Genomic DNA, 25,055 nt, shown 5'->3' on the forward strand with positions numbered 1-25,055 from the left:
TACAAAAGCAGAGGCTGAAAGGGAGACTTCATCCCCATTCAGGGACCTCAGTTGCTTGGAGTCAATGCAAAAGGCTTGGATTCCATCTCTGTAGACTATAGGTTACAGATTTTTTCCCCCAAAATTTTTAAATTAATTTTCCAAGTTTATAACAAGCAGATAGGAAAAAGAAAAAACAAACCAACAAACATTTATCCTGAGTATAATAATTCCACTTTTGTTAACATAGTTGGGTGACTTCCTCAAATCCCCCTGGCTGAGTTTCCATAACAGTTTTCCAAAACTATTTTCCCATAAAATTTACTTGGTCAATTAACATCTTACTTTCTTTTCATTTTTAACTTTAACATAATATTTTGCACATCACATTTTCAAATCCTAAACCTATTTGGTACTCGCAAATAATTCTAATTATATTATCTTAAGATATTTAGCTAAATAGTCTTTGAATTTCTTCCACTCCTCTTGGTGCTCCTCCTCCCTGTGGTCACAGACTTTTCCGGTCAGGTCGGCTAGCTCCAAAAATTCCATCATCTTTATCTGCCATTCCTCCACTGTTGGTACTTCTTGTAATTTCCAATTTTTGGCCAGCAAAATTCTAGCAGCTGTTGTGGCATACAAAAACAATCTAACATCTTTTGCGGGCAATTCCAGACCTATTATTCCAAGTAGAAAGGCATCTAGTTTCTTAATAAATGTATATTTCAACAATTTTTCAATTCATTGTATATCTTTTCCCAGAAGTCTTTCACCTTGGGGCAGGTCTACCACATATGATAAAAAGTACCTTCTTTTTCTTTACATTTCCAGCATAGGTTATCAGTCTTATGGTAAATCATTGCTAATTTTACAGGGGTTAAGTACCATCTATACATCATTTTCAGAACATTTTCCTTTAACATCGTGCATGCGGTGAACTTAACCCCTTTCCTCCACAACCTTTCCCAGTCTTCAAACATTATATTTATAGGTTACAGATTTATGCTCACATGCAATGTTCAAATAAGCCCTGTTCCTAGATCGGGCCAAGGACATCTAAACGAGTGTCCTGTTGTCACAGTGGCCACCAAGAGTCCATGCGAGGCAACTAAGTGCTACCTGTGATTCCCAGCTACGGGTATTCAGAGGCATAGTGGATCAAAGTCATCTCAGAATCATAGAGTTTCTAGTCCAACCCCCCATCATCATGGCCACGATCACTATTAGTCACAGATAGCCTTATCCATCACAAATTTGTCAACTGTCTTAAAGCCAACCCAAGTTCGTGACTATCACATCTTGTGGGAGCCTATTCCGTACTTTAACAATGTGCTGCTTGAAGAAATTCTTCTTTTTTATGCATGTGGGCAATCTTTCAGCACACAAAGTTAAATAGTGGCTGTTTATCTTACACTTGGGCATGCAGTCATTCGGTCCCATTTCCTCAGTTCTCTGCAAACTTGGAGCGACATGGAAACCCATATATTTCCCACAGAATAAACATTTCTAAATCTGTTCTCTCAGAATATCCCTTTTAAACATCTTTCGATACATTTTTTGAGCCGAGGCAAACTTCAGAGAAGGGCAAAGCCTGGTGGATCACTAAATTCCCATTTACACAGTAGCCCAGATCAGGTCAGCTTTGCACCAGAATTTGCAAAGTCTGGATTTGCCCCCATCCTCTGATTAAATGAATGCATACAGGTTTTTTGTGTGTTTTTTTGCTGAATGCCATACATTTGCAACCATAGAACCGTTGCAAAAACAGGATTCTTAATCTTTTTTTCCCTACCAGGAAAAAGAAGAACTGGAGGAAACTCGCCACCTCCACTTCTGCCCCAACCCTTGGCTGCCGGATTTGCAGTCAATGGTCTCAGCCTCCAACGTTTTTTTGCAAATAGGTTGATATCATTAGATCCCGGTTACCAAAACAGTCTCCCGATCCAGGATTAATTAAGCGAATCTTGAGATCTAATTAAGGACCGGTCTGGTGATAATTGCCAGGAAATGTATGCATTAAAAATATTCATTTGTCAATGAAGTGTAATTAAGAGCACTGTTTGGGGAAGGATCAATACTGTGTCATGTGATTTGGGAGGGGAGAAGAGAGAGATTAAGGAAAAGACTCACTCCTGTACATGAATCAAAAACCTTGATAGAGACTGGAGGTGATTTTCCACCCCCCTTTTCCTAGCTTTGCTTTCATAATAACTCACAGTTAGCGCTCTCTCTGCATCCTTGAACAGAGTATCCCTCTCTCTCTTCTCTCTCTCTCTCACCCCCTCTACCTTTGTTTAGCTAAACCATTTGTTTCACTTCCTTGTTCCTTGCTGCATTGTTCAAGTGGGTTATAGATTTATTAGAGTGGGGAAGAGTGACAGGTCAAAGCAAGAGAAAGGGAGGGGGGAGAGAGAGAGAGAGACTCGTCACCACTGAAAGCCACTTCCTTCCCGAATGTGCTGTTAATCCCGGGAACATGGCTTTTATTGTGAAACCTGCGCACAGGGTAAAATTGGCTTCCTTAGCATGTTAATCCCTCACCTCTTTATGCTTGATTATTGTGGATCTGGAGAGGCTGTTGAATACATATAAAACAGGATGCAGATAAAGCGATGTGATCCCACGCTCTGCGGAGGAGGACGCAACACTCCGCTGGCTTCTCCGGCATTGGAGAATGTGGTGGTGCACATATTATTATTATTATTATTATTATTATTATTATTATTATTAATTTGTAACCCCACCCATCTGGCTAGGTTTCCCCAGCCACTCTGGGCGGCTTCCAACAAAGATTAAAAATACCTCAAAATGTCACACATTAAAAACCTCTCTGAACAGGGCTGCCTCCAGATGTTTTCTAAATGTCAGGTGGTTGTTCTTCTCTTTGAGGGCATTCCACAGGGTGGGCACCACCACCAAGAAGGCCCTCTGTCTGGTTCCCTGTAGCTTTACTTCTCGCAATGAGGGAACCGCCAGAAGGCCCTCGGCGCTGGACCTCAGTGTCCGGGCTGAACGATGGGGGTGGAGACACTCCTTCAGGTATACTGGACCGAGGCGGTTTAGGGCTTTAAAGGTCAACACCAACACTTTGAATTGTGCTCGGAAATGTACTGGGAGCCAATGTAGGTCTTTCAATACCGGTGTTATGTGGTCTCGGTGGCCACTGCCAGTCACCAGTCTAGCTGCCACATTCTGGATTAGTTGTAGCTTCCGGGTCACCTTCAAAGGTAGCCCCATATAGAGCGCATTGTAGTAGTCCAACTGGGAGATAACTAGAGCATGTACCACTCTGGCAAGACAGTCTGTGGGCAGGGAGGGTCTCAGCCTGTGTACCCGATGGAGCTGGTAGACAGCTGCCCTGGACACAGAATTGACCTGCACCTCCATGGACAGCTGTGAGTCCAAAATGACTCCCAGGCTGCACACCTGGTCCTTCAGGGGCACAGTTACCCCATTCCGGATCAGGGAGTCCACACCTGCCCGCCTCCTGTCCCCCCAAAACAGTACTTCTGTCTTGTCAGGATTCACCCTCAATCCAACCCTGGACGTGGGATGGGGATTGGGTTTGATTCGCATGCCGATGATTTAAAGTTGGCACCCCACCCCACCCCCGAAAAGGAGGGAAGGGTCAGAGGACTGCCGTTGCTGGAAGGCCTTCTCCCTCTCCCGTAACACTAGATGTCATGGAAGTTCAAGGATGCTGAGTGTCGGAAGATTCAGGAGAGATAAAAGAAAATCCTTCTCAAGCAGTGCACAGCGTAACTATGGAACTCACTGCCATGGGAGACAGAGGGCTCTTGTCCTTGGATTTCTGCCTCCTCCTCCTCTTTCTCCAGATTTTGCAGCCCCATGCCAACTTGCAGAGCCATCTTTCCCATAGGGCTTGGAGGTGCGTCACGTCATGGCGCCGGCCTCTCAGGGGCACCCCAAAAAGTGAGGGAGCTGTGCAGCTTTGCCAGCGGCCTCCCCTTTCCCTGCACGCCTGACAGCTGCGCCCTGCCAACCATAAGGCTGGCGGACATGCAGCTTCCCTCCCAAGCCTCTGCGAGGATCGCTCTCCTCCCGAGGAGTCTTGGGAGGGTCGCAACCTCACTCCCAAGCCTCTGTGGGGATCGCTGACCTGCAAAAGCATGGGGGAGAGTTGCGCCCCCCCCCCCGGATGGGTGGCAGTGGCACCCCAACACCATCTGTGGTAATTTGGGGGCGCTGGGTGGATATTTGCAGCCCGGCACCGCATCTGCTAAAGACAGCCCTGCCAACTTGGGGAATGACCAAATATGCTCCTACAAATAACCTCAGTGATGGAGCTGGAATATAAGGGTTCAGACAGTCCCTGAAGTATCCTGGACCTTTTTCAGGGCTTTATAGTACAGTAAGTTTCCGAGCACAATTCAAAGTGTTGGTGCTGACCTTTAAAGCCTTAAATGGCCTTGGTCCAGTAGACCAGAAGGAGCATCTCCACCCCTTCTGGCGGTTCCCTCACTGTGAGAAGCCAAGTTACAGGGAACCAGGCAGAGGGCCTTCTCGGTAGTGGCGCCCGCCCTGTGGAACACCCTCCCAGCAGATGTCAAAGAAAAAAACAGCTCCCAGATTTTTAGAAGACATCTGAAGGCAGCCCTGTTTAGGGAAGCTTTTAATGTTTAATAGGTGATTATATTTTAATATTCCATTGGAAGCCGCCCAGAGTGGCTGGGGAAACCCAGCCAGATGGGCAGGATATAAATAAATTATTATTATTATTATTATTATTATTATTATTATTATTATTATTATTATTATTATTATTATTGAAGGACCTGGCTCGGTAGTAGATGGGCAGCCATAAGCAGTGGCGTCACATGTTGTCAGCCAGATGCCCCCATTAGCAGTCTGGTGCCACATTCTGCGCCAGCTGGAGCTCTCGAACCAGGCCCAAGGGCAGCCCCACGTGGATCGAACTACAGTAGTCCATCCTCTAGGTTAAGAGCAGCTGGACTGTTGTGGTTTCTAACAGACACAGCTGAGCTCAACAAGGGGAGATGTCTGTCCACCTTCTTGACGTTTGTCTTCCTTCCTGCAGGGGGCCTCTTCGAGCCTGGTGGTCAAGTTTGCGGACACAGACAAGGAGCGCACGATGAGGCGCATGCAGCAAATGGCCGGGCAGATGGGCATGTTCAACCCCATGGCGATACAGTTTGGAGCCTACGGCGCCTACGCCCAGGCAGTAAGTGTAGACACAGCTCATGTGTGTGTGTGTGTGCCCATCAATTGCATTTGTGCAGGAAGAAAGGTCATAGTTCATCATTACAGGCATTTCCGAGGCAAGGAAGAACTCTTTGAGCTGCATCAAGTGTCACAAATGTGCAGGTGCTAGTGCTGGGCTTCAAACACTTATCCCGGTCTCTTTTTATCCTGGGAGGCAGTGTGGTGCAGTGGTTTGAGTGTCAGTCTAGGACCTGGGGTTTCCCATCCCCACTCAGCCACGAAGCTCCATGGGCAACACTGGGCCAGTCATTGCCTCTTGGCCTCACCTAATTGGCACGCAAGGGGAAAGAAACTGGGAGGGAAGAGGAAAAAAGCAAACCCAGCCACCGATTGTTAAATGGTCTTTCTTATAATGGGCAACTGGTGTAGAAACATCTCAGGGCGCAGGAGGTGCCTAATAGAGCTGGTGTTTCAGCAGAGTTCATAGAATCATAGTAATGTGGGGACCCCAAGGGCCATCTAGTCCAACCCTCTGCAATGCGGGAATGTTGATGGAATGAGACCTGTTTCCCATCTCTCCCACTGAGGGAGTTCGATGGACTGCAGCTCCTTTTCTCAAGGGGGGGGGGGCACAATTTATCCTCCCATTTGCCCTCACAACCCAGAGAGAGAGAGAGAGAGAGAGAGAGAGAGAGAGAGAGAGAGATAGGGGGTTGATTGGCCCAATGTTGCCCAATGATCTTCCTGGCTGAGTGGGGATTTGAACTTTGGCCTCCTCATCTGATGCTCTAACCACTACACTACACTACCTCTCTGGGTGGCTACGTGCAAAGGCCAATATTCCTTGGCATTTTTCAGCCGCTCTCTTCCCCGTTCCTTTTCTACTAAGCATCAGGTTGACAGCGGGAGAACATTGCCTTTGCAACATCGCACATCCCTGTAGACATTGGACACACAAACACACACACACATTGAGCGGGTGGCCCTGACCACCCCAAGGAGACTCAGAGTTGTCTAAGTGACAGGATCACATCCCGGCGCCCGGTGTCAACGGGCCACAGTCCTGCCGGGAGCCTGTTCCTCAATCAGACCAGTTATCTGTGTCATTTACTATCTGTCTCCATCACCACATCATGCACAAAGAAAAGGAATGGAGTGATACAGTCTTGTGCTGTCCCGGAGGCCTTGCTTAATCCACGTAGGACCACTGCCTTCAAGATACTGGGGTGATTGGCACCTCCAAAATATGAGAGAGAGAGAGACAGAGACAGAGACAGAGACAGAGAGAGAGAGAGAGAGAGAGAGAGAGAGAGAGAGAGAGAGGAAGCTACACCGCACTATTTACAAGAAACTTGAGAAAGAACCCTGGGAGATTTTTATTTCTGAAGCCACCCAAGTCAATAAAATAATAATAATAATAATAATAATAATAATAATAATAATAATAATAATAATAATAATAATAATATCTGACTGGGTTGACCCAGCTGCTCTGGGCAGCTTCCAACAATCTATTAAAACACATAACTGAAAACATATATTTGCAAGGGAGGGAAATCCTGGTGGACAACTGCCCTCAAATACTTGTTTTCAGGTAAAGTGGCAGCAGGACTTTTTAATCTGTGTCTAAAACACAATAAGAACATATCTGAAAACTATGTGATGCCAAAAACCGTGGCAGCTAGTTTTGCTAGTTTATTACATTTAACAACACCAAGAGCAGTTACCCCGTCCAACTTTTCGGGGTGTGGAGCTGTGTTGTCATTTAAGTCTTGGGTCAGAGTTGGACCCTTATGCTGTGTGGGGGGTGGGATGCAGGATGACCCATGGGGTCCAAGGAGTACACGGGGTCAAAAGAGTACAGGATCCAAGGAGTATGTCAGCCTCATCCACATTTATGCGCTCTGATTCCACTATAAACAGTCATGGCTTCCCTCAAAGATTCCTGGGAACTGTAGCTCATTCAAGGTGCGGAGAGTGGTTTGGAGGTTCCTAGTCCCCTCACAGAGCTGCAATTCCCAGAGTGGTTGGACAATCCTTGCTCACAGGAAACTCTGGGAATAGTAATGCTGAGAGGGGAATAGGGGTCTCTTTGCAATTCCAAGTACACTTCACAAACTACAACTCCCGGAATTCTTGGGGGAGGAGGAGCCGTGACTGTTTAAAGTGATATCTATTTATTTAATAATTATTGGGACACAGGTGGCACTGTGGTCTAAACCACAGAGCCTAGGGCTTGCCGATCAGAAGGTTGGCAGTTCGAATCCCTGCAATGGGGTGAGCTCCCATTGCTCGGTCCCTGCTCCTGCCAACTCAGCAGTTCGAAAGCACGTCAAAGAGCAAGTAGATAAATAGGTACCACTCCGGCGGGAAGGTAAAACGCCATTTCCGTGCGCTGCTCTGGTTCGCCAGAAGCGGCTTAGTCATGCTGGCCACATAACCCAGAAGCTGTACACTGGCTCCCTCGGCCAGTAAAGCGAAATGAGTGCCATAACCCCAAAGTTGTCTGCGACTGGACCTAACCTTAATATTTATTTAATTCATTTACACACGGCTTGATTGTAAAAACAAACCACAAAGCTTTTACAAAAAGCCAAAAGATGAAAATCAAGTAAAACGAACGAACTGCAATACTTCGAAACATAAAAAGTTAAAATACCGAAACAGATTTAAAATATACATCAACCTTCTAAGCATCTGGGTAGATTTGCCTAAACAAGAACATTTTAAGCAGGTGCTGAAAGGGTGCTCTGAAGATGCTTGCTTGATATCCATAGGCAGGGAGTTCCAAAGTCTCAGTGCTGTCACACTAAACGATCTAGTTTTTGGCAGGTATGGCGCTGTGGGTTAAACCACAGAGCCTAGGACTTGCCGATCAGAAGGTTGGCGGTTTGAATCCCCACGACGGGGTGAGCTCCCATTGTTCGGTCCCGGAAGCTGTACGCCGGCTCCCTCGGCCAATAAAGTGAGATGAGCGCCGCAACCCCAGAGTCGGCCACGACTGGACCTAATGGTCAGGGGTCCCTTTACCTTTACCTTACCTGTACTAGTGCCAATTCCACAGACTGAAATGGAACGCAAGCTTGTTTAGGGCTTTATATCCCACCTTTTCTGCCAAGGAGTTCAAGGTGATGGTTCTCCGCCTCCTCATTAAGCCCCACATCAACAATAACCCTGTGAGGTAGGTCAGGCTGAGAGGCAGCGACTGACCCCCAAGTGAGCTTCACTGCCGAGTGGGGACTCGAACCCTGGTCTCCCAGATCCTAGTCTGGCACTCAAGCCACGACACACATCCCTCAGGGTGCTGAAGCAAATAAATATTTGCTCTCACCCAGCAGGAAACTTCTTGCCGTCTTAGGTCCCTTAGGAAAGGAGGAGACAAAATAAATAAATAAGGGGTCAACCTTCCCCTCATCCCAGGCAGGAAGATAAAAGGATGCAAACCCCCCCTCCCCATGCTTATTGTAATGGCCTCGTGTCACATCAAGACACGCTGCGGAGGTTTTACAGGAGAAAGCCGTGACCCTTACAGGAATCGGCTCACCTGCCATAAATCTTCCCAGAGATACATCTCAAAGGCCAGATCTCTCTTCTCCCGTTCCCAGGGTTATAGGACTTACTCTCCTGAGGTGTTCGAAGCATTGCAATGCTTTTCTGCATTTGGCTTCCCTGTCCCACGATTCCATTGCACACAGGAAGCCGGAACAAATGCAGTTCAGCCAACGATAATAATAATAATAATAATAATAATAATAATAATAATAATAATAATAATAATAATAATAATAATAATAATAATAATAAAAAATTTATTCTTTATACCCTGCCCATCTGGCTGGGCTTCCCCAGCCACTCTGGGCGGCTTCCAACAAAATTTTAAAATACCGTAATACATCAAACATTAAAATCTTCCCTAAACAGGGCTGCCTTCAGATGTCTTCTAAAAGACCTACATTGGCTCCCAGTACGTTTCCGAGCACAATTCAAAGTGTTGGTGCTGACCTTTAAAGCCCTAAACGGCCTCGGTCCAGTATATCTGAAGGAGCGTCACAGCCTCCATCGTTCTGCCCGGACACTGAGATCCAGCGTCGAGGGCCTTCTGGCGGTTCCCTCATTGCGAGAAGTCAAGTTACAGGGAACCAGGCAGAGGGCCTTCTCAGTAGTGGCACCCTCCCTGTGGAACGCCCTCCCACCAGATGTCAAAGAGAAAAATAACTACCAAACTTTTAGAAGACATCTGAATGCAGCCCTGTTTAGGGAAGCTTTTAATGTTTAACAGGTTGTTGTATTTTAGTGTTGTGTTGGAAGCCGCTCAGAGTGGCTAGGGAAACCCAGCCAGATGGGTGGGGTATAAATAAATTATTATTATTATTATTATTATTATTATTATTATTATTATTATTATTTGCCCTGGCATGTCAACAGTGCAAGCCCGCGCTGCTCTACTCAGAATTAAATGCTGTTGGGTTCAGTGTGACTTACTCCCAGGTAAGTGCACAGGGGAGTGAGCGCAGGCCATGTTTCTTAAAGGCCAGCGTGATTTCACTTCCAGGCTCCTGTTCCGGGTGTACTTTACAAAATCACCTGCTCACTGCCTAATCCAGAGAATAAATTCCACCGACTCCAGATGAACGGGTGTGCTCCTTGAAAAGAGGGAGGGGGGTCTGCCATTGTGCAGCAATAGAAAAGGGCTTCTAATCACTCCATCAGTAATTACAAAGAAGAGTAAATCGCTAATTAAAATGTGAAAGTGTCTTACGCGGCATGCAGTAAGAAAGGGTAATTAACAATCAAACAGGAAGCTGCCACCTTGACACCCACATGATGTGTGCCGAGATACAGGAAATCATAGCAAGGTCCAGCTTTTTTCTTTAGCACTTTTCCTTTCAAACAGATCTAAGGACATTAAAAAAAAAAATTTGCAGCAGCAAGTGTGGGGAATTCTTGGTTGTAGGCGGGGAGCGAGGGGCGGCTTATTCCCTGCCTGGCAACAGCAGCCAATTAAAAAGTTACAGGAAAGGGAGGCTGGAAGGTTGCAGCAATGACTGCTTGGCTTTGCCATCACTGAATCCCAACACCCAATGGAATTTAAACAATATGGAGATAAACTCAAAGAAACATTGCTGCTCTGGGTCCTCTCCTGATTTGATTTTGGGGAGAGAAGCAGCGCTTTCCGGGAAGGAAAATGAAATATACTCGGAGTCGAGAGTGGATTTCATGCTCTTTATTCAGCTCATAGTGGTGAGGAGGAATGGAAGTTCCCCCAGAATGTCTGCTTTGTATACATTATTTACACAATGGGCCCCACGTGATTGGCTAATTCCAGGATTCACCCGTAAGCTAATCAGGTTGCGGATTCACTTCCACCTGGAGCTGGATTGGGTGGCTCCTGTGGACCAATCAGACTGCTGCATTCTGGACCCTACTGTTCTAGGACCAATCAGACTGCCGCATTCTGAATATTATTGTTCTAGGACCAATCAGACTGCTGCATTCTGAATCCTATTGTTCTAGGACCAATCAGACTGCTGCATTCTGAATCCTATTGTTCTAGGACCAATCAGACTGCTGCCTTTTGGATCCTATTCAGCTCAGTACATAACAGAATAATAATTCCCACCACCCCTTAAATTACACAGATGGCTTCATTGTTTGCACTTGGGCCCTGTTTTCCTGCTCTGCTGCTCCTTCAGTGACATTTTTTTTAAAAGGATTGTCCTTCTGGGAGTAACCACATAGGTGATCCCAGCCAATTGGGGATCCCATGATGAGGAGGATATATGGCCAATCAGGGTTTCCTCCATGTTGATATCATCAAGAGCAAATGAAGCAGATCCTAGACTCATAGGGTGGAAGGGACCTCAAGATTCACCTAGTACAGCCTTTCTCAACCTGTGGGTCCCCAGATGTTGTTGAACTACAACTCCCATCACCCCTAGCCAGCAAGGCCAGAGCTCAGGGATGATGGGAGTTGTAGTCCAACAACATCTGGGGACCCATAGGTTGAGAACCACTGACAAAGCAGGAATCACAGGTAAAGAATCCCTGAAGAGAAGGCCATTCAACCTCTATTTAAAAACTCCAGTGGAGTCCATCTCCTTGCAAGGGAGTCTGTTCCACTCTTACCCTCAGAACGTTCTTCCTTGCCTTCCTTGTACTTTGAATCCATTGGTTCGGGATCAACCGTCGGAGCAGCAGAAAACAAGCTTGCTCCATCTTCCATGTGACAGCAGATGTTTGAAGATAGCTGTGTTAACTCTCAGTCTTCTCTTCGCCAAGCTAAGCATACCCAACTCCCTAGTTGATAATAGGCAAGCACTTTTACTCTGATTGGACACAATGGCAGAAAAAGAAAAAAGCCCTCATCCCAAATTACTCTGTTTTTCAACACTGCCTAAGACGTCTGTTGAAAGCACCTATCATCGTAGCTAAGCGCTGTTTAGTTAAAGTAATTGGGTAAGGAGAAATCCTAGTCCATTAATCATATGCATTTTGGCCAAATAATTTATTAATGAATTGTTTAAATCAGCAAACATTTCCATATCTTCAGTTCAGATTTCTTAATAGTCCACAGATGTTCACATTCCAAAAGCAAATATTGGATTCCATACTCTGGAAGGACGGGGACCTAAAAAATGCAGGAAAGCCACATTTTTTACTGATAAAAATCGTGTGAGATTAGGGCAAACTTGGAAACCAGAACCCTATCATAATTCTGTAAACGTTGCTTTTGAGTCTCCGTACAAATTTCGCAACTGATTCAGTTACATGACTTGTTGGAGGCCTGCTCAGAAAGGCCCATATCTCACAATAAAATCCTACCCGATCATGGAGCTATTGAGGGACAAATAAGGCAAGTTCTTCCTCCCAAAACTGCACAGCCGTCATGCATGTAGTGCAATTTCACCCAGTGTGGAGTCAGGGTTAGGGTGCTGAACTGGGAGACTTGGCCAAAAAGCTCATTGGGTGACCTTGGGCCAGTCACTTTTTCTCAGCCTAACCTCACAGGGTTGTTGCAGGAATTAAATGAGGAGGTGCAGAAGCCACGGAAACCCCGTCAGACATTTTGCTTTCATAGAATCATAGAATAGAATCATAGAATCATAGAGTTGGAAGAGACCACAAGGGCCATCGAGTCCAACCCCCTGCCAAGCAGGAAACACCATCAGAGCACTCCTGACATATGGTTGTCAAGCCTCTGCTTAAAGACCTCCAAAGTAGGAGACTCCACCACACTCCTTGCCAGCAAATTCCACTGTCGAACAACTCTTACTGTCAGGAAGTTCTTCCTAATGTTTAGGTGGAATCTTCTTTCTTGTAGTTTGGATCCATTGCTCCGTGTCCACTTCTCTGGAGCAGCAGAAAACAACCTTTCTCCCTCCTCTTTCAAAAAAGTTTGAAAACCAGAACGCTCACTTCTGGTTTTCAATCGTTCAGGAGCTGAAATATTCAGCGGCTAAGCCGTTCAAGATCCAAGGTACGACTGTACTTGATAAAACAAAGCACCCTGGACTCCTATGGGAGAATTGCAAAATTGCAAAATAATATAACATGAGAAGAACGAATGTACTTCTTCGTAAAGCAGAGAGTTAAACAATGGAACAGCCAGTGAAGCTGAATATTTAAAGATTCACAATGGATAAAAGAAATATTCTTCATTCGGTGCATAGTTCAACTGTGGAATTCCCTTCCCCAGTGATGGCTACCAACTTAGATGATTTTAAAAGTGGATTAGACAATTCATGGAGGAGAGGGCTATCAATGGCTATCCTCTGCTTCCATGGCTGGAGGCAGCAATGCTTCTGAATTCCAGTTGTTGGAAGCCACAGGAGAGGAGAGGATGCTGGCGCTCGAATCCTGCTTGCAGTTGGCCACTGTGAGAAGCGGATGCTGGACTAGACGGGCCACTGGCCTGATCCAGCAGACTTTTCTTCTGCTCTTAACTGAAGTGTCCCATCGGCAGAAGCTCTGCTGAAGAGCTTCCAATTGTGCGATGGGGCTTTCCCCACCTTCTCACCCTGGTCTCCCCACGTACCCCCCAAAATAGGCTCTGGAGGGGTTAGGAGCATCCGTGGAACTGCACGAAAAGGGAAGAGAAGGAGGATTGTTCCATCTGACAAACTGAAATACTTGCCCTGATTGCACCATAATAATAATAATAATAATAATAATAATAATAATAATAATAATAATAATAATAATAATTTTTATTTATACCCCGCCCTTCCCGGGCAAAACCGAGCTCAGAGCGGCTAACGTCAACTGTATAACACATTAACATAAAACCAGGCAATCAATTAAAATACATCCTGAGCAACTCCTAACAATAATACAAAATTCATCTGAGTGCTTAATTTATTAAATATCACAGTCATACTTAATAATCTGATTCTAGATTAGTTCAGGCCAACTTCCCCTATTTGTTTCTGACACCGGGTCAAGCCATCACATTCCCTCTGCTTCCAACGTCCAAGCTTAGAGTGTTGATCCTTACATAGTCAGAATGATGCCACTCATGAACAAGAGGCAGATGTCAGCAGATTTGCAGGGGAGCCCCAAGATTTTCAGAAGGATCAAAAGAAAGGGGGAACTTAGGGGAGGGGGAATCCCAAGAACAACGCAGCATGCTCAGTGGCTACAGAACGCTGATAGACCCTTGAGGGGAAATGGAAGCTCAGGATGTGGAGGAATGGAAGGGAATTCCCTGGGAAAGGGCATGGCTGGCTGCAACCTGGAACAGGAGCAGTTCAACAGTATAACACTGCAGCATTTTGTGCCCCCCCCTGTTGCCATAAAAGGTAAAGGGACCCCTGACCATTAGGTCCAGTCGCGGACAACTCTGGGGTTGCAGCTCTCATCTCGCTTTACTGGCCAAGGGAGCCGGCATTTGTCCGCAGACAGTTTTTCTGGGTAATGTGGCCAGCATGACTAAGCCGATTCTGGCAGACCAGAGTAGTGCACAGAAACGCCATTTACCTTCTCGCCGGAGTGGTACCTATTTATCTACTTGCACTTGACGTGCTTTCGAACTGCTAGGTGGGCAGGAGCTGGGACCGAGCAATGGGAACTCACCCCGTCGCAGGGATTCGAACCGCCGACCTTCTGATTGGCAAGCCCAAGGCTCAGTGGTTTACACCACAGCGCCATCTGTTGCCATAGGGGAGCATTTATTATGACTGGGCAAAGTGTAAGACGAAATAGCCTTCCAGAGTAGATAAATTCCAGGAGCCACCACATGGGGGAACAGTCAGAAGGAACATCGATCAGATGAAACCGAGATAAAAGCTGCAAGGAGCTGTTCTTCTGCTACTTCCACCACTCAAAAACTCTCACTTCCTTCTGAATCCCAAGCAAGCTTTGTCAATGTGCAAATTTGCTTCGATGCAAAGTAGCCAGCGGATGGGGCAATTGACACAAACGTTGAGTAATTATAACCAGCTGAAAAGTCTTTATGGGTTCAAACTGCCCTGTTGGGAAAGTGTGGGCATCCTGGAGTCCCTCCGAGGCCCTGGAAATGCGCGGCTGTGACACCTGCGGTGGCCGCCTCCGTTCTGGGGCTGCCCTGCCAGTGAATGCGTGATATTTTTTCCCTGCTCTCTTTGTTCCAGCTGATGCAGCAGCAGGCCGCCATTATGGCATCCGTGGCACAAGGCGGCTACCTAAACCCCATGGCGGCCTTCGCAGCAGCTCAGATGCAGCAGATGGCAGCGCTAAACATGAACGGCCTGGCCGCCGCACCCATGACGCCCACCTCAGGTGAGGATCCCACCGCACCTGGCAGGGAGGGGGCAGCTGGCTGGGCCAGGGAGGGGATAAATGCCTCCTTGAAGGTGGGGCGGTCCCTGTCTGTTTGAAGAAGGCCGTGATAAAACCATTCCTCTGGGAACCCTCCCCCGATTCAGAAAATCTAAATAATTACTGCCCAGTTACCAATCTCTCCTTCTTAGGTGAGGTCCTTGAGCGGGCAGTGGGGGCTGTTTGTGGGAGGGGTTATTGGTTTGCTTTTGCTTCCATTTTATGATGTATCTTGTGTTCTCATTTTGTCTATTTCTGGTGTAACCGCCCTGTGGTCTTCAGATGAAGTGTAGTATACAAGTAATATAGTGGTACCTTTGGGTGCAAGCAGGATCCGATCCGGAGCCCCGTTCGCAGCATGAGCAGAACGCAACCCCCGCCTGCACGTGCGTGGGTCACAATTCACCACTTCTGCGCATGTGCATGACGTCATTTTGAGCATCTGCGCATGCGCAAACGGTGAAACCCGGAAGTAACCCTTTCCGGTACTTCCGGGTCGCCGCGGGACTCAACCTGAAAATGCTCGACCTGAAGCAAACGCAACACGAGGTATGACTATACTAGCAACTGTAGGGCATCCCGCTTTCATGTTGTCTTCTCCACCCCTCCTCTAGGTGGCAGCACACCTCCCGGCATCACCGCAGCAGCCGTGCCTAGCATCCCATCTCCCATTGGGGTGAATGGTTTCACTGGCCTACCGCCACAGGCTAACGGGCAGCCTGCCGCAGAAGCCGTGTTTGCCAACGGCATCCACCCTTACCCAGGTAAGATCAACCAGCCTCAAGTCTTATATCCTTCCCAGGTCCATTGTTGGCACTCAATGCAGTCAGGCATTGGCCAGGGGTCCCAGGGATCAGAAGGACCCACTCACTGGACTGATCTGTTGCCTACTCTCAGACTGCTGCACCCACTTCCAATCCACAGAAGCTACTGTCAAGACCAGTGATTCCCAACGATTTTGGAGCCCCCGCCCTGGTTCCAAAAACTCATCACCAGTGTCCCCCACCCTACCCTACAAAAAAAAAACATTATTCAGAAGAGCAGCTTGCATGGCCCACTAAGGAAGATAATACCACAATACAGTTCAAAATGGTAAATATTAACTGTAAATTTGCTCACAATCCAGTTAAAACCAGACTGGTGACTGGGAACAACCTCTTGGACCACATAACAGTGGTCCTAAAGGATCTACATTGACTCCCTGTATGTTTCTGAGCACAATTCAAAGTGTTGGTGTTGACCTTTAAAGCCCTAAATGGCCTTGGCCCAGTAGACCTGAAGGAGCGTCTCCACCCCCATCGTTCAGCCAGGACACTGAGGTCCACCTGCGAGGGCCTTCTGGCAGTTCCCTCACTGCAAGATGTGAAGTTAGAGGGAACTAGGCAGAGGGCCTTCTCGGTAGTGGCACCCACCCTGTGGAATGCCCTCCCATCAGATGCCAAACAGATAAGCAACAATTTGACTTTTAAGAGACATTTGAAGGCAGCCCTGTTTAATGGTTGACGTTTCATTGTGTTTTTATATATGTTGGAAGTTGCCCAGAGTGGCTGGGGCAACCTGGTCAGGATATAAATAATAAAATTATGATGTGATGTGATGTGATGATGGTGATGGAATAGGATGTCCCTATTTTCACTGGAGAAAGTTTGGAGCGCATGCTGTTGGCTTGATCCAGCAAACTCTTTTTATATTCTTATGAGCATTTGGGTGGCCACTGGACTAGATGGCCCACTGACCAGGTCCAGCTTCTTAGGTCCTTATGTTCTTCTTTGGCCTTCTCAATGTTCATAATCTTACTGACCTAAAAAGGCCCACATGGCTGGCCATTTAATGCAGCTCCTCTCCCCAAAACTATCGCTGAACCCCTTGCGAAAGCAGCCGAGCAAAGCACCCCAAAGCCAAGGGCCAGTTGCCATTTTCTGCCGGCTCAGCGCTTTCTTCCGGTTATTGCCGTTATTGTTGTGTCTGAATGCCTAATTAATTACAACAGTAAACGCGCACTTCTTTAATCACTGCATCAGCTGTCCTAATCAATCTTCATAATAGGGGATCCGTAGTATGGCACCCATGAATTTTAATCTACATAAATTTCATAGGACCTTTCGCAGGCTTGTTGTACCAAATGATATAATTATGGATATAGATTAGGCTTGGGGAGAGTGATTTAAATTGGATTTAAGCAGAAGGTGAAGCGAGCCCTCCCACTCGCCCGCTTATTTATTTATTTTGATCCTGACCTTGCAGAGGTGGCTCTTAAGGCAAAGTGGCGGCAAACAGCCTCTCCCCACCACGATGGCTGCCTCTGCTGCTACTGGTAACGCTGAGCAGAGAGGGGCTGACCTGAATCTAGAAGGCATGGCCTCCAGCCAAGAGGTCTTACCCTGCTCACTGCTTTGGGGGAATGGAAAAGCACTTCTCAGCAAAAATAGCCATGCGGTTTATGAAGTCGGGAGCCATTTGAGGTATAGAGGCAGCATTAATGCAATCATGCTCTGGGATGTTAAGACTTAGAAGGAAAACGGCCACGTTGAATCCATGTGAAAGGAAGCTTCTTCAGCCCAAAGGTCATGCTCCGTCATTGAGAATGCAAAGTGGGTTGGTCAACGGATAGGACTTTTACTTTTGTTGTTGTTGTTTAGTCGTTTAGACGTGTCCGACTCTTTGTGACCCCCTGGACCAGAGCACACCAGGCACTCCTATCTTCCACTGCCTCCCACAGTTTGGTCAAATTCATGCTGGTAGCTTCGAGAACACTGTCCAACCATCTCGTCCTCTGTCATCCCCTTCTCCTTGTGCCCTCCATCTTTCCCAACATCAGGGTCTTTTCCAGGGAGTTTTCTCTTCTCATGAGGTGGCCAAAGTACTGGAGCCTCAGCTTCACGATCTGTCCTTCCAGTGAGCACTCAGGGCTGATTTCCTTAAGAATGGATAGGTTTGATCTTCTTGCAGCCCATGGGACTCTCAAGAATCTCCTCCAGCACCATAATTCAATAGCATCCATTCTTCGGCGATTAGCCTTCTTTATGGTCCTGCTCTCACTTCCATACATCATTACTGGGAAAACCACAGCTTTAACTATACGGACCTTTGTCGGCAAGGTGATACCTCTGCTTTTTAAGATGCTGTCTAGGTTTATCATTGCTTTTTTTTACAAGAGGCTATATTCCAAGCCTGCAAAAGTCTGAAGCTGTTATACCTCCCTGCCCCATCCCACCCACCAAATAAGGGAGATACGTTTGTTTGTTTGTTTGTTTGTTTGTTTGTTTGTCCCACCTTTCCCTCCAAGTTGCTCAAGGCAGAGAGACTTGCCATCCCCTCCTCATTTATCCTCACAACCTGTAGAGGAGGCTAGGCTGAGAGACAGTGACTGGCTTAACGTCACATCCATGGGCTTCATGACTGAATGGGGATTTGAACCCTGGACTCTCAGGTCCCAGTCCATCACTCTAACCACTAGGCCATGCTGAAAAAATTCATAGTTCAAGGATGCAGTCTAGTTAGGCATGGGGGGGGAGCAGGCATGGGCTGACTGTTGCCTTGTGAGGGGTTTGGCCGAGATAGCTTCTCATGGCACAGATAAAGACACCCTGGGTTCTAGAATCAGGTCCAGAAAACTCACGATAGAAATATCTAGGGTGCTTGGAGAGGGAAGCGTGAAGCTAGGAGTTCAGAGTAGGTATGGGACGTGGGTGGCGCTGTGGGTTAAACCAGAGAGACCATTGTTCGGTCCCAGCTCCTGCCAACCTAGCAGTTCGAAAGCACGTCAAAGTGCAAGTAGATAAATAGGTACCGCTCCAGCGGGAAGGTAAATGGTGTTTCCGTGTGCTGCTCTGGTTTGCCAGAAGCGACTTAGTCATGCTGGCCACATGACCCTTTACCTTTACCTTTACCTTTACCTTTACCTTTACCTTATGGGAACTATAGGATAAATAGCCTTTGCAAATAGACTAGGAAGCTTCCAAGGCATGGGCTTGAGCTGCACCACTCTAGCCTGGCACAAGTCATTTTCCTACGCCTCTCTTTAAATAAGCCCTTTCTCCAGAACAATGAGGACTAGGATCTTAACTTTATTCCAAAGGTCTCCATAAGACAGCTAGATCCCTGGTTCAAGGCAGACAGGGCTCCTGCCTCAAACTCTGGAGAGCAACAGCCAGCCGGTGGGAAAAAACCACTGATCTGTCTCACTAGAAAGCGGCTTCCAGTGCTCCTGTCTTCGGTTGGCTGTCTGAAGAGGAAGGGCAACTTGAGAATGGAAGGTCTGAGATGCCACCAAGGAGAGGGTTGCCAAGGAAATCCAGGGCTCCTTTTTCCGGAGAAAGCTCCCCGCCCCTGAGAACATCTCATTATTTTGCCTGGACTCTCTCTTTTTAAACACTGGCCGGTGAAACCCTATAGCACTCACAGGTTTTCTCAGGGGAAATCGCCTTTGAAATGCTGCTTCCGCCCAGCATTCTGGCTCCCTGTCCCTTTGTGTCACACACATCTCCCTCGATGTCAGCTGATAACTCTATCAGTGCTGTGGGTTTTCTGAGGATCATTCCCGGGCGAAGCACTCAACGTCATGCTGACTTTGGTTTTTCTTTTTCTTCCTGGCACCGGGCAGACACTCGGGGAAAGTGACATTAACAGATCTACTTTCTTTGAAGGACTTGGGAGTCGTTCCTCGACTCCTACCTAATGAATAAGTGCTGCCTTCGTTAAATTCATATTTATGGTTGTCGAGGAGGTCATTGGCTTGTTTTATGTCTCCAGGTTTATGGAAGGTTATACGCCATGGTCACACGGTCTCGTGCTGGCCGGGATCGCCTTGCAAAAGAAGCGACTAGCTGAGAGAAGCTTTTTCCACTGGGATTTGGAAATGATGGGATTAAGAGAGAGGCGGACTCCTCTTCTCAGCCAGTTGCCCTGGGAAGGGCCTTTTGCCCTGAGATGACAAGAGAAGTTACTTTGGACATCCGTTTTATCAGCTCGGCTTAGTCTTCCATTTTACGAGCTCAGATCTTGCTTTCTATGCAAAGCGTCAGGCCAGGCAAGCCTCCTTCTTTCTCTGATAGGCTTGCACCGAAGGCTGATTCATACCAGGGCATGTTGGAAGATTCCAACAGAAACAAAAATGGGGACAGAAATGGCCAATGTTTGCTTATTCCTCCCTTGTCCGGGATGGAAATTGAACCTGCAAACGTGACCAGGGTTTGCTGCTGTTGCTGCTTGCAGTCCACAAACAATACAGTGGTACCTCAGGTTAAGAACTTAATTCATTCCGGAGGTCCGTTCTTAACCTGAAACTGTTCTTAACCTGAAGCACCACTTGAGCTAATGGGGCCTCCCGTTGCCGCCGGAGCACGATTTCTGTTCTCATCCTGAAGCAAAGTTCTTAACCCAAGGTACTATTTCTGGATTAGCGGAGTCTGTAACCTGAAGCATCTGTAACCTGAGGTACCACTGTACGTACTTGTTTTTCCCCCATTTGCATTGTGCTTCCTTTGCAATGAAATGAATCGGGTGGAATAATGTAAGCAGGCAGCGAGACAACTAGTGGAGCTTTTGGAGGAAGGCAAACTGCAGCAGAGCAGAAACAGTGCGGCAGCAGTGGCGGGTGGCACATGGACTCAGCCGCAGCCAAGGCAGGGAGAGGAAGACAGGCACCCATGGGCACCCACAGCAAAAAAGTTATGATGTCATTATGACTTGGCACAAGTCGGCGCTCCTGTTTTACAGAAGCAGTGCATCACTTTGTGCAACAGCAGTTTGGGGGCACCCATCTTAGCGCCGACCCTTCCCTAGGATTTGCCAGCTGCCTCTTCTAGCCAAGGGTAGCCAGGCAAATTCTTTTGAGGCTTCTGCTTCCGCTCTACCTGAGTCCTCGTCTCCGGGTGATGCTCCACTTCCGCAGACAGGAGAGAAGCAATGAGGTGGAGAGGGAAGGGATGAACGGCCCTGATCCCCCTAAGGGGCTGTCTTAAAAAGTACAAAGCCAGGGGGACTGCATAAATGTAAAACCTAGCAGCACCGATAAATACAAATTAAGCTCCTAATAAGAAGTGAAATATTAGGGCCAAGGTGACATTAGGGGGACGGAGGTTCAGCCAAGCTATGCTTTAAATATTTTATTGCTGCACACCCGAGGAAGAGCTCATTCAACGGATATCTTTTTTGCGGACTTCTCCCTACGCAGGGGGGGGGGGGAGAGGGCATGAGAAAGGAAGGTCTCGAGCTATTTAGTACGCAGGCTGAGACCCTCCCTGCCTGCAGACTGTCTCGCCAGAGTGGTGCATGCTCTGGTTATCTCCCGCTTGGACTACTGCAATGTGCTCTACGTGGGGCTACCTTTGAAGGTGACCCGGAAACTACAAAAAATCCAGAATGCGGCAGCTAGAGTGGTGACCGGGAGCGGCCGCCGAGACCATATAACACCGGTATTGAAAGACCTACACTGGCTCCCAGTACATTTCCGAGCACAATTCAAAGTGTTGGTGCTGACCTTTAAAGCCCTAAACGGCCTTGGTCCAGTATACCTGAAGGAGCGTCTCCACCTCCATTGTTCTGCCCAGACACTGAGGTCCAGCTCCGAGGGCCTTCTGGTGGTTCCCTCACTGCGAGAAGTGAGGTTACAGGGAAACAGGCAGAGGGCCTTCTTGGTAGTGGCACCCGCTCTGTGGAACGCCCTCAGATGTCAAAGAGAATAATTACCAAACTTTTAGAAGACATCTGAAGGCAGCCCTGTTTAGGGAAGCTTTTAATGTTTAATAGGTTATTGTATTTTAATGTTTTGTTGGAAGCCGCCCAGAGTGGCTGGGGAAACCAAGCCAGATGGCCGGGGTATAAATAAATAATTATTATTATTATTATTATTATTATTATTATTATTATTATTATTATTATTATTATTATTATTATTATTATTTCAGGTTAATTTGCCTTTTCTCTTTGTGTGCTTGTTGGATGAACATAGAATTGTAGAGTTGGAAAGGACCCCATGAGTCCCTAGCCCTGTTACAATATAGAAGCAATGCGGCCGCGAGCAGCTGCTAGCATGAAAGCAAAACATAATGGGAATGTTGGGACTGTTCCGTGGGAACAGAGGGACAGTCTATTCACAGTGCAAAGCACCGGATTTAGCTCAGAGTGTAATTTGAGCTGTACAGGAAGTACAGGAGGTGGAGTTTGTCTCTCTGCTGTTGGAGTTTGAAGAGAGCAGACGTGTTTCTCTGTAACGCTGGAAAGACAGAAATAAAGGCATGTAAATACATTTCTGTCTATCTCTTTCCCCTGCCTGGGGGCAGGGAAGAGTGGTGTGTTCTTCTCACGCTTGAGGAGGATCGCCGATCGTGACCTAGCCTGGATCCTGCTCGGGAATGCAGACAGGGAGGTCAACAGGAGATCAAGCTGGGTGCCTGGAGAGTGGCCAGTTTCTCCTGAGAGGCAAGATTTCCTAACAAGCCCAACCCTCTGAGATGCATGAATCTCAGCTAAAGCACCCATGGCAGCCATCCATACTAGCCAAGATGGCTCTGCTCTGGCCCCCGCCCAGCAATGCTACTGGACACAAGTTGCTGGGAACTGCAGGAGGGGAGAGAGTTCTTGCACCCGGGTCCTGCTTGCAGGATTCGTATTGGGGCATCTGGTCGGCCCCTGTGAGTGTTGGGATGCTTCCAAGGAAGTGGGGGCAATTGGCAGCCCCCAGCTGGCTCCAGCCTACTGGCCAGTAGCCGGGCGATCTCCGGTCCTTGGGTCAGCATGTAACGGTGACTTGAGTTTCAGAAGCCTTCAGAAGCTGAGCATGCAAGACAATAGAGTAAAAAAAACCTCTTTGCAACAGAAGAGCAGATAGAGGCTGTTTAAAGCATATTTAAGGTAAAGGTAAAGGGACCCCTGACCATTAGGTCCAGTCGTGACCGACTCTGGGGTTGCGGCGCTCATCTCACTTTATTGGCCGAGGGAGCCAGCGTACAGCTTCTGGGTCATGTGGCCAGCATGACTAAGCCGCTTCTGGCGAACCAGAGCAGCGCACGGAAATGCCATTTACCTTCCCGCCGGAGCGGTACCTATTTATCTACTTGCACTTTGACGTGCTTTCAAACTGCTAGGTTGGCAGGAGCAGGGACCGAGCAACGGGAGCTCACCCTGTTGCAGGGATTCGAACCGCCAACCTTCTGATCGGCAAGTCCTAGGCTCTGTGGTTTAACCCACAGTGCCACCCACGTCCCTACTATTCAGCATACATCAGGACAAAGAAAACATGTCTGCTCTCCTTCATGTCCAAAGCAAGAAGCAGGAAGCAATAGCTATACACAAACGGAAGTTCCCAGGAAGCTGTGCTGGAGTGTAAAGAGACATGTGACATACAACAATCCACACGTCTGTTCTTAAGGTGGAATGGAATATCTTAACAGTGAGAACAGGATGTTGGAGTAGTTGGGCCATTGGGCTGACCCAGAAGGTGCTTCTGGTGCTCCTGAGCTTACCTGCATTACCCTTTAACCCTCCTCTTTCTCTCTCTCTTGTGTCTTCACAGCACAGAGTCCCACCGCAGCCGACCCTTTGCAGCAAGCCTACGCCGGAGTGCAGCAATATGCAGGTCGTTAGTATTAACACTTTCCCCCAATAAACCTTTCACTTATCTGATGCCCGATGCATTTGGGTGCTCTTCATAACTGGCACGGCGTGCCTGTGCTTTGTATTATTTTGGAATCCCAATGAGACCGTGAAGCGACACCCATAGGAGAATGCTTTTGTTAAATCGTTGCATTTTTGCCCTGCCAAGCACCCAAAGAAACGAAGGGTGCTTTCAGACTGGCGATACAATAATCTTTATTGTCATTGTCCCATACAGAACAACGAAATTTTAAAAATCTACCGTATTTTTTGCTCTATAAGACTCACTTTTCCCCTCCTAAAAAGTAACGGGAAATGTGTGTGCGTCTTATGGAGCGAATGCAGGCTGCGCAGCTATCCCAGAAGCCAGAACAGCCACAGGGATCATTGCTTTCATTGCGCAGCAATCCCTCTTGCTGTTCTGGCTTCTGACATTCAGAATATTTTTTTTTCTTGTTTTCCTCCTCCAAAAACTAGGTGCATCTTATGGTCTGGTGCATCTTATAGAGCAAAAAATACGGTGCACCAGACATTCAAAAACCCACAAGCCTGCTATCCCAGCTATAGCCCCTAAAAACTCTGATACCCCATAACTGAATACAATATACTCACATAAAGACTACCTTACACTGCATTTAAAACCAGAATCACATTTGGATAGAAACTGTTTCTCAGGCGGCTAGTCGCAGTTTTCAGGTGGAATTCAACCAAGGTCCGGCAAACTTGTGTTGCACAGCTGTAGTTGATTGGGAAGTTCTGCACAAGAAACTCACTCCCCCTCCCCTCAAAAAATCTGACTTTCTGCAGTAAAGAAAATGAGAAATGCTCTTTCAATAGCCATCCTTATCTAACTTCCCTGCAAACAGATCAGGACCTGGGCTCAATAAACAGGTCATCTGGAATAAAATCTGCCATATGGCCAAGCCACGGAACAGAATAACCAGGAATACAAGAAAGCCATACAAAAATCAGATAGAGTTCTATTAAGAAGTTCAAACTGAAAATCATAATTAAGTTTACAGATTGAAACACAGGGCAGCAAAGAAAATGTTCTTCATTTGAAATAAGTCCTTTATTCAAGGGCACCAAAACCCCACGGATTATAGATAAGCCCCTATTTTTTAGAAGACATTCAAATCAGGGTTGTAGGTATTTCATCATCATCATCATCATCATCATCATCATCATTATTATTATTATTATTATTATTATTATTACCACATTTATTTATATCCTGCCTTTTACCCTTGCTGGGACTCAAGGCGGCTTACAGCTAAAATAGAAACAGCTAAAACAATTGAACTTTAATAAAATTATTTACATACAATCTATTGAAACATACAGATAATTGCAATAAAAAAGCACAGCAGCACCCTTTCCCTTAAAAAGTCAGTTCCCAAATGCCTGTTGGAAGAAGAAAGAAAGCACCAGAAAAAAAAGAGGGGGCAGAATTTAGTGTCAGGCACAAAATACATCACCCTGAGAATCTCAGCTCTCATTTT

The 25,055-nt window shown here is 46.9% G+C and overlaps 1 protein-coding gene across 13 annotated transcripts in view; it reads left to right on the top strand.

The window, feature by feature from the left end:
• The window catches only part of CELF4 (CUGBP Elav-like family member 4), an 842,420-nt gene that overhangs the window by 758,793 nt on the left and 58,572 nt on the right, over positions 1-25,055 (top strand). For 5 of the 13 annotated variants that reach the window (XR_014012878.1, XM_081212992.1, XM_081213002.1 and 2 more), the window contains exons 6-9: positions 5,039-5,182; positions 14,772-14,919; positions 15,573-15,722; positions 23,474-23,539. Coding sequence is in view for 12 of the 13 variants with exons in the window: in XM_081212992.1 (XP_081069118.1) it covers positions 5,039-5,182; positions 14,772-14,919; positions 15,573-15,722; positions 23,474-23,539 (508 nt within the window). In the remaining variant the exon portion in view is untranslated. Of the gene's footprint in view, positions 1-5,038; positions 5,189-14,771; positions 14,920-15,572; positions 15,723-23,473; positions 23,540-25,055 lie in introns of all 13 variants that reach the window. The other 8 variants (XM_081212997.1, XM_081213003.1, XM_081213000.1 and 5 more) reach the window with 3 other exon arrangements.

Source organism: Podarcis bocagei (assembly GCF_964188305.1).
Source record: "Podarcis bocagei genome assembly, chromosome: 11".
Lineage (NCBI taxonomy): Eukaryota > Metazoa > Chordata > Lepidosauria > Squamata > Lacertidae > Podarcis > Podarcis bocagei.